The sequence below is a fragment of the Rana temporaria genome, chromosome 3 (assembly GCF_905171775.1).
Source record: "Rana temporaria chromosome 3, aRanTem1.1, whole genome shotgun sequence".
Taxonomy (NCBI): Eukaryota; Metazoa; Chordata; class Amphibia; order Anura; family Ranidae; genus Rana; species Rana temporaria.
The window spans coordinates 347,036-365,459 of NC_053491.1; the positions used below are offsets into that span (position 1 = coordinate 347,036).

Consider the following 18,424-nt stretch of genomic DNA (forward strand, 5'->3'; position numbering starts at 1 on the left):
AATACTTTTATTTCATCACTTATTATTATTTGTAGCACCTGCATTTCCAGCCCCGCCCCCCTCTCCCCATCCCCCCCAACAGAGTTGTTGCTGTAACTGACAGTGTAGCACCACGATTTGCAATCAGCCAGACTAACGAGAAATTTAAAGATAGACCCACCCCCACCCCACAAAAATAAAACCTTTACAACAAGCTAAAAGAGAAATAAAAAAATCCAGGCGATTTTGGTCTGCGTGACGCACCACTGATTTTAATGAAACAGAGAATGCCCCAGTCCACCAGCACCATATATACTATGAATAAAATACACAGGCACCTATCTATTCACAGTTTTCATTGGATGTGAGATACAGCAGCCCTTCTCATTACACAAAGTCCGTCTAAAGCTAAAGCCTCGGATAGAATAGGGAAGGGTTAGTGCCCCCGCCAGGTTTATGTGTCCCCACTAGACCTGTGCATTTCGATATTTTGTATTCGGAACTCCTTTTATTTCTTCTTTCTAATTCACAGATTTGGTTTTGATTTTAAAACATTTGAATCGATAAATTTCGGTCCAATCGAAAATTTTATATTTTTTTCAGTTCAAATTCGGCAAATTGAACAAACAAAAGAAAAATCTTCAGCAAATGATTTCAATGATTAAAGTAGAACTGAAGGCAACACTTCTTTGTAATATAAATGTTGCCTTTAGTTTTACTTTTGTCTTTCTGTAACAAAAACAGAAACGTCCCCTAATAACGGAGAGTCTTTGATTTCAGAAAAAAGTTCAAATTCAAATGGAATTCAATGTAAAATTTTAATTAGAATTTTGGAAATTCAGACAAATTGTGTTTCGTTATTCGGGAGAATCCGGTAAACTTTCTTTAATACTGTAATCCGGGTATTCTGCTGAATCCGAATCTCAGAATATGAAAAAATTTGTCCGAATATTAATTCTAAAACGAACTGCACATGTCTAGTCCCCGCTGGGGAGATTCACTCTTCTCTGGGGGGTCATTGAGGGTAAAGCCAATGTCACCAGAAGAGGAAGGAAGGGAAATCTTCCAGTGGGGACACCTGGCACAGTGATGTCTATCACTTTGGTGAGATTTCCTCCCACTTCCTGTTGTGTCTACCAGACAGGAAGTCAAGATAAATCTCCCCAGCAGGAAGCAGAAGACAAATCCTGACCGTTGGGATTCCTATTCCAACCAAAACTAAAAGCAAAGTTTCATCTTTAGAAGCATCAGAACCTGTGATTATCATCATGTGATGGGAACCCAGAAGACAGGAAGACAGATGTGTCCATAAAGTGTCCGATTATCATTTCATTTTGGCATGAAAATTAAAAGCAGCAAAAATAAAAAGTCAATCTCCAATGTGGGCATTATAAAAGCTCTGAAGGCTGAGAATAATTTATTCCTTTCATCCGACTTTTAAGTCGTTTTAATTAAGTTATAAATAGATTTAAAATGGAAAGATTGCTGCTTTCTGTAGCATTTCCCAACACATCTGTATTACTGCTTTGTAGGTGACAGAATTCCGTGCACAGCTCACCCATCATTGGACCGACAGGAAGTGACATCACAAGGGATGCTGCATCCATGGTCTCGCCCAACGTTGGACCGACAGGAAGTGACATCACAAGGGATGCTGCATCCATGGTCTCGCCCAACGTTGGACCGACAGGAAGTGACATCACAAGGGATGCTGCATCCGTGGTCTCGCCCATCATTGGACCGACAGGAAGTGACATCACAAGGGATGCTGCATCCGTGGTCTTGCCCATCGTTGGACCGACAGGAAGTGACATCACAAGGGATGCTGCATCCGTGGTCTCGCCCATCATTGGACCGACAGGAAGTGACATCACAAGGGATGCTGCATCCGTGGTCTTGCCCATCATTGGACCGACAGGAAGTGACATCACAAGGGATGCTGCATCCGTGGTCTCGCCCAACGTTGGACCGACAGGAAGTGACATCACAAGGGATGCTGCATCCGTGGTCTCGCCCATCATTGGACCGACAGGAAGTGACATCACAAGGGATGCTGCATCCGTGGTCTCGCCCATCGTTGGACCGACAGGAAGTGACATCACAAGGGATGCTGCATCCGTGGTCTCGCCCATCATTGGACCGACAGGAAGTGACATCACAAGGGATGCTGCATCCGTGGTCTTGCCCATCATTGGACCGACAGGAAGTGACATCACAAGGGATGCTGCATCCGTGATCTCGCCCAACGTTGGACCGACAGGAAGTGACATCACAAGGGATGCTGCATCTGTGGTCTTGCCCATCATTGGACCGACAGGAAGTGACATCACAAGGGATGCTGCATCCGTGGTCTCGCCCATCGTTGGACCGACAGGAAGTGACATCACAAGGGATGCTGCATCCGTGGTCTCGCCCATCATTGGACCGACAGGAAGTGACATCACAAGGGATGCTGCATCCGTGGTCTCGCCCGTATAGTGATTACCATCTGCTAAAAAGAAAATCAAATCAAATAAAATCTGCCAGCATCGTCATGGTCGTTTGTCATTCCTTGTAGTTTAAAAAAAATATTTCCACATTTCGGGCCGCAGCTTCTGCACCATTGTTGTTCTATAAAAATCCAATAAATATATGTTTCAATGCAATTAAAAATCTATTTCTGTGTGTGTGTGGTAAAAGGATGCCATGATTTTTCTGTGTTTTCTTATCATCTGTTGTACAACAGTAGGTTTTTTTATAAAAAAAATGTAGATATAAATCTTTTTAAGATTAATTGGAAAAAAATGATACAGTTAAAGTTCTCTTGCTGAAGGTTAAGTCCTGGGAGATGTGTACAGGATTCCCGGCTGTACACAAGTAAAAAAGCACCACGAATAGCACCATAGATTACAGTGCCGTCAATGAGTTGAGGTACGATGGCCGCAATGGCAGCTAATCTCATTTAAAAAGATTGTATGGTCCCGTCACCTTGGTATAGGCATACATGGATGAAGTGGTATAAGAGTTTGTTAGTCTAGTAGCTGCATCTCGAGTTGGGGTGAAGTCCTTCTTATCGATCGGTGGGGTCTCCGTAGTGGCAGCACCTCCCCACTTTCTCTTCTTCCCAAGGCTTTTGACTTCTTCTTTGATGCCCAGTCTGGCGGCTTCCTCTTGCCTTAAGCGCGCTCTCTCTGCCAGAAGCTTCATCTTGGCTTCCCAGAGTGCCAGTCCATGGTTGGGTTGATTTAAATTCTTGTGTTGGTAGAATACCAATGAAATGCGGGTTGGGTGACAACGGTTGGGCTTCTTCAGGGGGGTGGTGGCATGAAGCTCTCTCCTTGCACACTCTATCAGAATGGAGCCATGGGCTGGAGCTACGGCAACTCCTCCAATATTGTCATCCAGGAAGTTGTGCTCACTGTCTGACCACTCTTCCTCCTCGTTCTCTTCTTTCTTGGAAGGAGTCTCCTCCATATTGTCATCTAGACTGTATGGATCCCAGCTTTCTGATTTTAAAGGGGTAGATGGAGTGGCCGGAGCAGAAAACATATTCCATGATTTGTCCTGCATTCCACTGGGTGTAACGCTACATCTATCGTTACCGGCAACTGAATTCCAGAGCTTCTCCTGGAAAGCCGTTGTCTCCTTCATGGCTCGACCGCCATTCCAGTTCTTGTCCTGAGCGTTTCCAGGAGACATCAGGTTCGTCGAACCATCATTGAGCTTGCAGGAGCTCCAAACCTTTGCTGGAGTGTTGGAGTCACGCTGAACCGCCTGAGCATCCAGCCCATAGGCTCCCCACTGTTTGCTTTGTCCATGATAGTTCTTGAATCCTACACCATTGGCTTGGGCACCATAATAATCTCTCTTATCCAGACCATTCACCAAATTTGCTTTCTCGCTGGTCATATACATACTTTGGGAACCCTCTGAGTTCGTCCTTTCAGATAAAGGCAAAGCTCCATTTGCTTTAAATGGAAAGGCCTGATCATTTTTCGGCATGGAGAGATTTAAAGCGGGACTTGGAGAATGGATGCTAGGAGATCTCTGGAATGGATCGTAGGAGTAATCATTCATAGGCTCCTTCTTAATGACTTTGTTAAAATATGGAGTGGTATCTACGGGAGCGGGGGTAGTCCGGAGAGGGGTGCTGGTGGATCTGCTGTCTCCAGATTTCCCGTAGTTTTGCTCGTTTCCATAGCCTTGGCTTATACCCTCTGACCCTGATTGCATTTCAGACTTTTTGTTATTCATCCACCCGCCAGACTTTGCATCACCGGCACCATAATTCATATACTGGGAAGGGACCATAGGATTATTGGGAAAGCCGTAATATCCAAAAGAAGGAAGAGCAAATTTCGAATGATATCCATTCAAGGAAGGCAGTGTAGGTGGTTGTGCATAGAAAGAATGGTAGGAGTAAACGCTGTTCATGCTGTAGGGATCTGAAGGCCTGCAGCTGCCCAACACCGAGTAGCTCTCAACAACTCCATTTGCATTATATTTGAAGTTAGGGTAGGGATTGGAAGGCTCCACTTTTATGCAAGGCTTGACTGGTGGCTGGGTCCTACCTAAGGAAGCAATAAATACAAGGCTATTAGTATGGCCAAATCAATGACAAACTCTCCAAATCAATATATAAGAATGAAGCCCGCCAGACCCCCAGCAACCCTAGAAACCCTGGCAACCCTGGGATAGCAGTGACATCACTATCCAAATAATGGGCACTCCCCACATAAAGATGTCACCACTTTCCCCGCTTTTCTTTTTCAGAATTTTCTATTGCCGGCGTTCTTTTCTTTACATTCAGCTGTCAGTAGGGAAGCCCGCTGACAGTTGATGAGTCATCGGTAACAACCAGCTATTCTTCACACAAAATTCAAACTAGTCGATCGTCTTTTGACCGATCCAAATTCTAATCGTTCAGAAAATTTGGAATTTGTTAGAAAATCAAAAAACTAAACAAATTTGTCCCAATTTCAACTAAATTTGTTACTATTTGTTACTATTTCATTTGGAAATTTGGATTCATCCGAATCTTGGAATAACCAAACATTTGTCTGAATTTGTAAAACGAATTGCACACGTCTAACACAGACCCCTCCAGAGGTCCCCTAGAATTGAGGTCCCCTAGAACTGAGGTCCCCTAGAACTGAGGTCCCCTAGAACTGAGGTCCCCTAGAATTGAGGTCCCCTAGAACTGAGGTCCCCTAGAATTGAGGTCCGCTAGAATTGAGGTCCCCTAGAACTGAGGTCCCCTAGAACTGAGGTCCCCTAGAATTGAGGTCCCCTAGAACTGAGGTCCCCTAGAACTGAGGTCCCCTAGAATTGAGGTCCCCTAGAATTAAGGTCCCCTAGAACTGAGGTCCCCTAGAATTGAGGTCCCCTAGAACTGAGGTCCCCTAGAATTGAGGTCCCCTAGAATTGAGGTCCCCTAGAACTGAGGTCCCCTAGAATTGAGGTCCCCTAGAACTGAGGTCCCCCTAGAATTGAGGTCCCCTAGAACTGAGGTCCCCTAGAATTGAGGTCCCCCTAGAATTGAGGTCCCCCTAGAATTGAGGTCCCCTAGAATTGAGGTCCCTCTAAAATTGAGGTCCCCTAGAATTGAGGTCCCCTAGAACTGAGGTCCCCTAGAATTGAGGTCCCCTAGAATTGAGGTGTGCTTTGCTTCCCCCGGCAGGGATGGTGAAAATCTGACTCATCTGCCACAAAACTCTCTTTTATTTTCGGATAGAGATGATATGAAGCCATTTATTATCACAGAGATGTTTGGCTCCTTTTTAAATCTTAATGATCCCAGAAATCCCCCAGATGGTCCTGATGAAAAGTCCCCCCCCCCCCCCCCGGGAATGTTTGGCTTGGTACAGACACACAAGGGGACGCACACAGGAGCTCATTTCCGGGGTGTAGAAATAGTCAATGAGTTTGTTGTGTCTCCCGGGGATCCACAGGGCAGGTTGGGAACTCGGGAAGCCGTCTGGAAGGATCATGTGACCTGATTTTAGGGGACAGATTTAGGATAATACGCGACCCAGAACTTGGGGTTCCGCAGGATTACCAAAATCTGAACCGGACTTTATCATCGGCGTGGAAACAGAAAGGTTCTGCTCCAGAAAATCATTCTATAATATTATGTAGTGTCTCCCGCTATCATTGTAAATAGGGGCTCATTATAAGGATTGGGGGGACCCAATGACGGGGGCTCTTATTGGTATGCAGGTTTTCGGGGCTTTGCTGTCTACAGAGATGCCAACCTGGAAGAAATGTGCAGGACAGGAGCTCCGGATTTACAGGTCTTTGCAGATCCTTGACTCTCCAGGTAGAAGCCAACATCAGGTTGTCTGACATCAATGGACGCCCCCAAACTTCTATTCTTACAGGTTCACCCCGAAAATGTATTCGGCTTTCCTTCATATCCTTCATAAACCTGCTGCAAAGGTTTCCTCTCATGAAATAATACTTTGGGCCAGATTCTTGTAGAATCCGCGGCGGCGTAGCGTAAGCCATTTACACTATGCCGCCGCAAATTACTGGAGCAAGTGCCGTATTCTCCAAGCACTTGCTCCGTAATTTGCGGCGGCGTAGTGTAAATGGCCCGGCGTAAGGCCGCGTAATTCAAAGGGGGCGGCTTGTATTTAAATTAAGCGCGCCCCACGTCGATCGAACTGCGCATGCGCCGGGCTGAAAAATAGCCCAGTGCGCATGCTCCAGCTCACGACGGAAAACGTCAATGAAGCCGACGTGAGCGCCATTGACTTAAAGTCGTATTCGCGGACGACTTAGGAAAACGACGGAAAAAGCCGACGCTGACCCAACGCCATACTTAACATGGCATACAACGGACCTTCGTAAACTTGCCCCTCATATAGCAGGGGCAAGTTTACGCTTACAGAAATGTCGTAAAATCACTGCGTCGTCTGCGCGTATGTTCGGGAATCTCACGTAAATAGCTAATTTGCATAGACGTCGGGAAAAACGACGATGCAACACCTAGCGGCGGGAAAAAAAATTGCATTTAAGATCTGACAGCGTAAGAGACTTACGCCTGTCAGATCTAATGGGTATCTATGCGTAACTGATTCTAAGAATCAGTCACATAGATACGACGGCCCAGATTAGGACTTATGACGGCGCAAATGGCGTTGCGCCGTCGTAAGCCTTTTAAGAATCTGGCCCCATATGTATAAACTAACACTAATGCCGCGTACACACGATGGGATCTTGCGCTCAAGCTTGGCTTGCACACACACGGTCACACAAAAGTTCTCTGAACTTTCGACCGTCAAGAACGCGGTGACGTACAACACTACGACGAGCCGAGAAAATTAAGTTCAATGCTTCTGAGCATGCGTCGGAATTTTCTGCGTCGGGATTGCTACAGACAATCGGATTTTCCATCGTCTTTTTCCGATCGTGTGTACGCGGCATTAGTGTCAGACCTGCTACAAATAAAGTCGGTAGAAATATGACACCAATCCGTGAAGCCGGCACCAATTATTGTCTGTCATCTATTCCTCTACAACTCCAGGAATCAGGACGCCATATTGGATTGTGAATTGGGGGGATTATCAGGTGGGGTCACTCTCTGCCATGACTACTTGGTATAAATAATCCCAACCTGAAGATGTGTCCATTTCTAAATGCTCGGGGGATGGGGCAAGCTGGGAATTCCCTACCAGCTGCTGGACTGATGGCATATTCCCAGTACTGGGACAGGGTTGGCCAGGGCAAGGATCTAAAATTGTGCCCCCCTTCCCCATTTTACGTGAATTAGAATGGGTGTTCCACCCTGTACCCCATCTTTGCCCCTTTGCTTCACTTTCCCCTTCTGCCCACCCCTTGCCTGGCCCTAATCCACCAGCCACTGGCATGGCAAAGCTTGGCACTGGAAGGAATAAATGGGAAGATTTCAGAGGAACACTAAAAGGCAACATTTGCCCTCAGCATCATCTACTGCCCACATTTGTCTTCTGGTGAAGGTCCCGCCGCCCGGTTCATACCCGGACATTCCATACCTGGGCTCTGCTGGTTGGGTTTCAGGTCTTCCGGCTCCTGCTTGGGTTTATCTGGTGTTGTCAGTTTCTCTTTCTGGAGCTTCTTCTTCTCGGCAGCGGCCTTCTTGGCTTCCAGCTGCCTCTGCCTGCAGGACTTGGCGGGTTCGGGAAGCTTGCGGACCTCTCGAGGGAAGGCGTTGAGCACTTGTAGTCCTCCTTTCCTGATCTTCTCCTCCTGGCCCTCCTCGCTCCCAAACTCGTCTGTATTGCAGATCTTATAAAGAGGCAGCACATGGAGCTGTTCATCTTCAGCAATTTTCCCCACCATCCTGTTATCCTCCTTCGTCAGGGTGCAGACCTACACAGAAGACAGACGGGGGTTATCTCCATCCCATAGAACATGACAATCCTGAGATACTGACTGGGACCCCATAGACCTCAATAAAAACTCCGCTGACTGGGACCCCATAGACTTCAATAAAAACTCCGCTGACTGGGACCCCATAGACTTCAATAAAAACTCTGCTGACTGGGACCCCATAGACACATGACAACGGTGGCCCACCCACCTGGGCAATCCTGAGATACTGACTGGGACCCCATAGACCTCAATAAAAACTCTGCTGACTGGGACCCCATAGACACATGACAACGGTGGCCCACCCACCTGGGCAATCCTGAGATACTGACTGGGACCCCATAGACTTCAATAAAAACTCCGCTGACTGGGACCCCATAGACCTCAATAAAAACTCTGCTGACTGGGACCCCATAGACTTCAATAAAAACTCAGCTGACTGGGACCCCATAGACCTCAATAAAAACTCCGCTGACTGGGTCCCCATAGACTTCAATAAAAACTCCGCTGACTGGGACCCCATAGACTTCAATAGTTACTAAAAACTCCGCTGACTGGGACCCCATAGACTTCAATAAAAACTCCGCTGACTGGGACCCCATAGACTTCAATAAAAACTCCGCTGACTGGGACCCCATAGACTTCAATAGAAACTCCGCTGACTGGGTCCCCATAGACACATGACAATGGTGGCCTACCCACCTGGGCAATCCTGAGATACTGACTGGGACCCCATAGACCTCAATAAAAACTCTGCTGACTGGGATCCCATAGACTTCAATAAAAGCTCCGCTGACTGGGACCCCATAGACTTCAATAAAAACTCCGCTGACTGGGTCCCCATAGACTTCAATAAAAGCTCCGCTGACTGGGACCCCATAGACTTCAATAAAAACTCCGCTGACTGGGATCCCATAGACCTCAATAAAAACTCTGCTGACTGTGATCCCATAGACTTCAATAAAATCTCAGCTGACTGGGACCCCATAGACTTCAATAAAAACTCCGCTGACTGGGACCCCATAGACCTCAATAAAAACTCCGCTGACTGGGTCCCCATAGACTTCAATAAAAACTCAGCTGACTGGGATCCCATAGACCTCAATAAAAACTCCGCTGACTGGGATCCCATAGACTTCAATAAAATCTCAGCTGACTGGGACCCCATAGACTTCAATAAAAACTCTGCTGACTGGGACCCCATAGACTTCAATAGAAACTCCGCTGACTGGGTCCCCATAGACTTCAATAAAAACTCCGCTGACTGGGACCCCATAGACTTCAATAAAAACTCCGCTGACTGGGTCCCCATAGACTTCAATAAAAACTCCGCTGACTGGGACCCCATAGACTTCAATAAAAACTCCGCTGACTGGGTCCCCATAGACTTCAATAAAAACTCCGCTGACTGGGACCCCATAGACTTCAATAAAAACTCCGCTGACTGGGACCCCATAGACTTCAATAAAAACTCTGCTGACTGGGTCCCCATAGACTTCAATAAAAACCCAGCTGACTGAGACCCCATAGACTTCAATAAAAACTCTGCTGACTGGGACCCCATAGACTTCAATAAAAACTCCGCTGACTGGGACCCCATAGACTTCAATAAAAACTCCGCTGACTGGGACCCCATAGACTTCAATAAAAACTCCGCTGACTGGGACCCCATAGACTTCAATAAAAACTCCGCTGACTGGGACCCCCATAGACTTCAATAAAAACTCCGCTGACTGGGACCCCATAGACCTCAATAAAAACTCTGCTGACTGGGACCCCATAGACTTCAATAGTTACTAAAAACTCCGCTGACTGGGACCCCATAGACTTCAATAAAAACTCCGCTGACTGGGACCCCATAGACTTCAATAGTTACTAAAAACTCCGCTGACTGGGACCCCATAGACCTCAATAAAAACTCCGCTGACTGGGACCCCATAGACTTCAATAAAAACTCCGCTGACTGGGACCCCATAGACCTCAATAAAAACTCCGCTGACTGGGACCCCATAGACTTCAATAAAAACTCCGCTGACTGGGACCCCATAGACTTCAATAAAAACTCTGCTGACTGGGACCCCATAGACTTCAATAAAAACTCCGCTGACTGGGACCCCATAGACTTCAATAAAAACTCCGCTGACTGGGACCCCATAGACCTCAATAAAAACTCCGCTGACTGGGACCCCATAGACCTCAATAAAAACTCCGCTGACTGGGAGGTCTATGGGGTAACTCCGCTGACTGGGACCCCATAGACTTCAATAAAAGCTCCGCTGACTGGGAGGTCTATGGGGTAACTCTGCTGACTGGGACCCCATAGACTTCAATAAAAACTCCGCTGACTGGGACCCCATAGACCTCAATAAAAACTCCGCTGACTGGGACCCCATAGACTTCAATAAAAACTCCGCTGACTGGGACCCCATAGACCTCAATAAAAACTCCGCTGACTGGGACCCCATAGACCTCAATAAAAGCTCCGCTGACTGGGAGGTCTATGGGGTAACTCTGCTGACTGGGACCCCATAGACTTCAATAAAAACTCTGCTGACTGGGACCCCATAGACCTCAATAAAAACTCCGCTGACTGGGACCCCATAGACCTCAATAAAAGCTCCGCTGACTGGGAGGTCTATGGGGTAACTCCGCTGACTGGGACCCCATAGACTTCAATAAAAGCTCCGCTGACTGGGAGGTCTATGGGGTAACTCCGCTGACTGGGAGGTCTATGGGGTAACTCCGCTGACTGGGAGGTCTATGGGGTAACTCCGCTGACTGGGACCCCATAGACTTCAATAAAAGCTCCGCTGACTGGGAGGTCTATGGGGTAACTCCGCTGACTGGGACCCCATAGACTTCAATAAAAACTCCGCTGACTGGGACCCCATAGACTTCAATAAAAACTCCGCTGACTGGGACCCCATAGACTTCAATAGTTACTAAAAACTCCGCTGACTGGGACCCCATAGACTTCAATAAAAACTCTGCTGACTGGGACCCCATAGACTTCAATAGTTACTAAAAACTACGCTGACTGGGACCCCATAGACCTCAATAAAAACTCCGCTGACTGGGACCCCATAGACTTCAATAAAAACTCCGCTGACTGGGACCCCATAGACTTCAATAAAAACTCCGCTGACTGGGACCCCATAGACCTCAATAAAAACTCCGCTGACTGGGACCCCATAGACTTCAATAAAAGCTCCGCTGACTGGGAGGTCTATGGGGTAACTCCGCTGACTGGGACCCCATAGACTTCAATAAAAGCTCCGCTGACTGGGAGGTCTATGGGGTAACTCCGCTGACTCGCCTTCACTCAGGAATGGTAAAGAATATTTAAAGCCAAAACATTTTTTATCATTTAAGACAGAGTGGGGGAGGGTAAAATACTGTCCGTTTCTCATACAAGAGATTTCCCTCCAATTTCAGTCCTGTGGACTCTACAGGAAGTGAGAGAAAATCTTTCCCATTGGGAAATGCCACAGGAACAAGCGTCCCCATTGGAAGATTTCCTTTCTATAGCTGTTGGGGCGTCAATCACCCGATCGCTCCATTTCCTGGTGACTCCGGAGATCGGGAAAATGTGTGAGAGGAATTCCCCTCAACTGGGGCACCGGCAGCAATAAGAACCCCACAGGGATTCTAATCCATTTCCACTCCGTCTACCTCATGTTGTGCACCCGACCTGCACTCAACATTCCAGATTACCCCAAAGGTGATCGGTAGGGATGAGTATTTATTACCACAAGGTACGATGGGGGGGGTGGGGGGTGACGCTGTATTTATTACCACAAGGTACGATGGGGGGGGTGGGGGGGTGACGCTGTATTTATTACCACAAGGTACGATGGGGGGGGGGGTGGGGGGTGACGCTGTATTTATTACCACAAGGTACGATGGGGGGGGGGGGGGGGGGGGTGACGCTGTATTTATTACCACAAGGTACGATGGGGGGGGGGGGGGGGGGGGTGGCGCTGTATTTATTACCACAATACACTATACAATACATAGAATACAGGAACTGTACACTATATTACTACAGCGCCACCTGCTGCATAGATAGACAACACTTCCTGTTATATCATAGAATACAGGAACTGTACACTATATTACTACAGCGCCACCTGCTGCATAGATAGAGGACACTTCCTGTTATATCATAGAATACAGGAACTGTACACTATAATACTACAGCGCCCCCTGCTGCATAGATAGAGGACACTTCCTGTTATATCATAGAATACAGGAACTGTACACTATAATACTACAGCGCCCCCTGCTGCATAGATAGAGGACACTTCCTGTTATATCATAGAATACAGGAACTGTACACTATAATACTACAGCGCCACCTGCTGCATAGATAGAGGACACTTCCTGTTATATCATAGAATACAGGAACTGTACACTATATTACTACAGCGCCACCTGCTGCATAGATAGAGGACACTTCCTGTTATATCATAGAATACAGGAACTGTACACTATATTACTACAGCGCCACCTGCTGCATAGATAGAGGACACTTCCTGTTATATCATAGAATACAGGAACTGTACACTATAATACTACAGCGCCACCTGCTGCATAGATAGAGGACACTTCCTGTTATATCATAGAATACAGGAACTGTACACTATATTACTACAGCGCCACCTGCTGCATAGATAGAGGACACTTCCTGTTATATCATAGAATACAGGAACTGTACACTATATTACTACAGCGCCCCCTGCTGCATAGATAGAGGACACTTCCTGTTATATCATAGAATACAGGAACTGTACACTATATTACTACAGCGCCACCTGCTGCATAGATAGAGGACACTTCCTGTTATATCATAGAGTACAGGAACTGTACACTATATTACTACAGCGCCACCTGCTGCATAGATAGAGGACACTTCCTGTTATATCATAGAATACAGGAACTGTACACTATATTACTACAGCACCACCTGCTGCATAGATAGAGGACACTTCCTGTTATATCATAGAATACAGGAACTGTACACTATAATACTACAGCGCCACCTGCTGCATAGATAGAGGACACTTCCTGTTATATCATAGAATACAGGAACTGTACACTATAATACTACAGCGCCACCTGCTGCATAGATAGAGGACACTTCCTGTTATATCATAGAATACAGGAACTGTACACTATATTACTACAGCGCCACCTGCTGCATAGATAGAGGACACTTCCTGTTATATCATAGAATACAGGAACTGTACACTATAATACTACAGCGCCACCTGCTGCATAGAAAGACGACACTTCCTGTTATATCATAGAATACAGGAACTGTACACTATAATACTACAGCGCCACCTGCTGCATAGAAAGACGACACTTCCTGTTATATCATAGAATACAGGAACTGTACACTATAATACTACAGCGCCACCTGCTGCATAGATAGAGGACACTTCCTGTTATATCATAGAATACAGGAACTGTACACTATATTACTACAGCGCCACCTGCTGCATAGATAGAGGACACTTCCTGTTATATCATAGAATACAGGAACTGTACACTATAATACTACAGCGCCACCTGCTGCATAGATAGAGGACACTTCCTGTTATATCATAGAATACAGGAACTGTACACTATAATACTACAGCGCCACCTGCTGCATAGATAGAGGACACTTCCTGTTATATCATAGAGTACAGGAACTGTACACTATATTACTACAGCGCCACCTGCTGCATAGATAGAGGACACTTCCTGTTATATCATAGAATACAGGAACTGTACACTATAATACTACAGCGCCACCTGCTGCATAGAAAGACGACACTTCCTGTTATATCATAGAATACAGGAACTGTACACTATAATACTACAGCGCCACCTGCTGCATAGATAGAGGACACTTCCTGTTATATCATAGAGTACAGGAACTGTACACTATAATACTACAGCGCCACCTGCTGCATAGATAGAGGACACTTCCTGTTATATCATAGAGTACAGGAACTGTACACTATATTACTACAGCGCCACCTGCTGCATAGATAGAGGACACTTCCTGTTATATCATAGAATACAGGAACTGTACACTATAATACTACAGCGCCACCTGCTGCATAGATAGAGGACACTTCCTGTTATATCATAGAATACAGGAACTGTACACTATATTACTACAGCGCCACCTGCTGCATAGATAGAGGACACTTCCTGTTATATCATAGAGTACAGGAACTGTACACTATAATACTACAGCGCCCCCTGCTGCATAGATAGAGGACACTTCCTGTTATATCATAGAGTACAGGAACTGTACACTATAATACTACAGCGCCACCTGCTGCATAGATAGAGGACACTTCCTGTTATATCATAGAATACAGGAACTGTACACTATAATACTACAGCGCCACCTGCTGCATAGATAGAGGACACTTCCTGTTATATCATAGAATACAGGAACTGTACACTATAATACTACAGCGCCACCAGCTGCATAGATAGAGGACACTTCCTGTTATATCATAGAGTACAGGAACTGTACACTATATTACTACAGCGCCACCTGCTGCATAGAAAGACGACACTTCCTGTTATATCATAGAGTACAGGAACTGTACACTATAATACTACAGCGCCACCTGCTGCATAGATAGAGGACACTTCCTGTTATATCATAGAATACAGGAACTGTACACTATAATATTACAGCGCCACCTGCTGCATAGATAGAGGACACTTCCTGTTATATCATAGAATACAGGAACTGTACACTATAATACTACAGCGCCACCTGCTGCATAGATAGAGGACACTTCCTGTTATATCATAGAATACAGGAACTGTACACTATAATACTACAGCGCCACCTGCTGCATAGATAGAGGACACTTCCTGTTATATCATAGAATACAGGAACTGTACACTATAATACTACAGCGCCACCTGCTGCATAGATAGAGGACACTTCCTGTTATATCATAGAATACAGGAACTGTACACTATAATACTACAGCGCCACCTGCTGCATAGATAGAGGACACTTCCTGTTATATCATAGAGTACAGGAACTGTACACTATATTACTACAGCGCCACCTGCTGCATAGATAGAGGACACTTCCTGTTATATCATAGAGTACAGGAACTGTACACTATAATACTACAGCGCCACCTGCTGCATAGATAGAGGACACTTCCTGTTATATCATAGAGTACAGGAACTGTACACTATATTACTACAGCGCCACCTGCTGCATAGAAAGACGACACTTCCTGTTATATCATAGAATACAGGAACTGTACACTATATTACTACAGCGCCCCCTGCTGCATAGATAGACAACACTTCCTGTTATATCATAGAATACAGGAACTGTACACTATATTACTACAGCGCCCCCTGCTGCATAGATAGACGACACTTCCTGTTATATCATAGAATACAGGAACTGTACACTATAATACTACAGCGCCACCTGCTGCATAGATAGAGGACACTTCCTGTTATATCATAGAGTACAGGAACTGTACACTATATTACTACAGCGCCACCTGCTGCATAGATAGAGGACACTTCCTGTTATATCATAGAGTACAGGAACTGTACACTATATTACTACAGCGCCACCTGCTGCATAGATAGAGGACACTTCCTGTTCTATCATAGAATACAGGAACTGTACACTATATTACTACAGCGCCACCTGCTGCATAGATAGAGGACACTTCCTGTTATATCATAAAGTACAGGAACTGTACACTATATTACTACAGCGCCACCTGCTGCATAGAAAGACGACACTTCCTGTTATATCATAGAATACAGGAACTGTACACTATAATACTACAGCACCACCTGCTGCATAGATAGAGGACACTTCCTGTTATATCATAGAATACAGGAACTGTACACTATATTACTACAGCGCCACCTGCTGCATAGATAGAGGACACTTCCTGTTATATCATAGAGTACAGGAACTGTACACTATAATACTACAGCGCCACCTGCTGCATAGATAGAGGACACTTCCTGTTATATCATAGAGTACAGGAACTGTACACTATATTACTACAGCGCCACCTGCTGCATAGATAGAGGACACTTCCTGTTATATCATAGAGTACAGGAACTGTACACTATAATACTACAGCGCCACCTGCTGCATAGATAGAGGACACTTCCTGTTATATCATAGAATACAGGAACTGTACACTATAATACTACAGCGCCACCTGCTGCATAGATAGAGGACACTTCCTGTTATATCATAGAATACAGGAACTGTACACTATATTACTACAGCGCCACCTGCTGCATAGAAAGACGACACTTCCTGTTATATCATAGAATACAGGAACTGTACACTATATTACTACAGCGCCACCTGCTGCATAGATAGAGGACACTTCCTGTTATATCATAGAATACAGGAACTGTACACTATAATACTACAGCGCCACCTGCTGCATAGATAGAGGACACTTCCTGTTATATCATAGAGTACAGGAACTGTACACTATAATACTACAGCGCCACCTGCTGCATAGAAAGACGACACTTCCTGTTATATCATAGAGTACAGGAACTGTACACTATAATACTACAGCGCCACCTGCTGCATAGATAGAGGACACTTCCTGTTATATCATAGAATACAGGAACTGTACACTATATTACTACAGCGCCACCTGCTGCATAGATAGAGGACACTTCCTGTTATATCATAGAATACAGGAACTGTACACTATAATACTACAGCGCCCCCTGCTGCATAGATAGAGGACACTTCCTGTTATATCATAGAATACAGGAACTGTACACTATAATACTACAGTGCCACCTGCTGCATAGATAGAGGACACTTCCTGTTATATCATAGAGTACAGGAACTGTACACTATAATACTACAGCGCCACCTGCTGCATAGATAGAGGACACTTCCTGTTATATCATAGAGTACAGGAACTGTACACTATATTACTACAGCGCCACCTGCTGCATAGATAGAGGACACTTCCTGTTATATCATAGAATACAGGAACTGTACACTATATTACTACAGCGCCACCTGCTGCATAGATAGAGGACACTTCCTGTTATATCATAGAATACAGGAACTGTACACTATATTACTACAGCGCCACCTGCTGCATAGATAGAGGACACTTCCTGTTATATCATAGAATACAGGAACTGTACACTATAATACTACAGCGCCACCTGCTGCATAGATAGAGGACACTTCCTGTTATATCATAGAGTACAGGAACTGTACACTATAATACTACAGCGCCACCTGCTGCATAGAAAGACGACACTTCCTGTTATATCATAGAGTACAGGAACTGTACACTATAATACTACAGCGCCACCTGCTGCATAGATAGAGGACACTTCCTGTTATATCATAGAATACAGGAACTGTACACTATATTACTACAGCGCCACCTGCTGCATAGATAGAGGACACTTCCTGTTATATCATAGAATACAGGAACTGTACACTATAATACTACAGCGCCACCTGCTGCATAGATAGAGGACACTTCCTGTTATATCATAGAGTACAGGAACTGTACACTATAATACTACAGCGCCCCCTGCTGCATAGATAGAGGACACTTCCTGTTATATCATAGAATACAGGAACTGTACACTATAATACTACAGCGCCACCTGCTGCATAGATAGAGGACACTTCCTGTTATATCATAGAGTACAGGAACTGTACACTATAATACTACAGCGCCACCTGCTGCATAGATAGAGGACACTTCCTGTTCTATCATAGAATACAGGAACTGTACACTATAATACTACAGCGCCACCTGCTGCATAGATAGAGGACACTTCCTGTTATATCATAGAGTACAGGAACTGTACACTATATTACTACAGCGCCACCTGCTGCATAGATAGAGGACACTTCCTGTTATATCATAGAATACAGGAACTGTACACTATATTACTACAGCGCCACCTGCTGCATAGATAGAGGACACTTCCTGTTATATCATAGAATACAGGAACTGTACACTATATTACTACAGCGCCACCTGCTGCATAGATAGAGGACACTTCCTGTTATATCATAGAATACAGGAACTGTACA

The 18,424-nt window shown here is 45.3% G+C and overlaps 1 protein-coding gene across 1 annotated transcript in view; it reads right to left on the minus strand.

Annotated features, from left to right (window-relative positions):
• Positions 1-231: 231 nt before the first annotated feature.
• The window catches only part of TET3 (tet methylcytosine dioxygenase 3), a 178,427-nt gene continuing 160,234 nt past the window's right edge, over positions 232-18,424 (minus strand). Inside the window, exons 11-12 of the mRNA XM_040342173.1 lie at positions 7,974-8,310; positions 232-4,529 (exon numbers count right to left, since the gene is read on the minus strand). Coding sequence (XP_040198107.1) covers positions 2,917-4,529; positions 7,974-8,310 — 1,950 coding nt within the window. The 3' untranslated portion in view covers positions 232-2,916. The remainder of the gene's footprint in view (positions 4,530-7,973; positions 8,311-18,424) is intronic.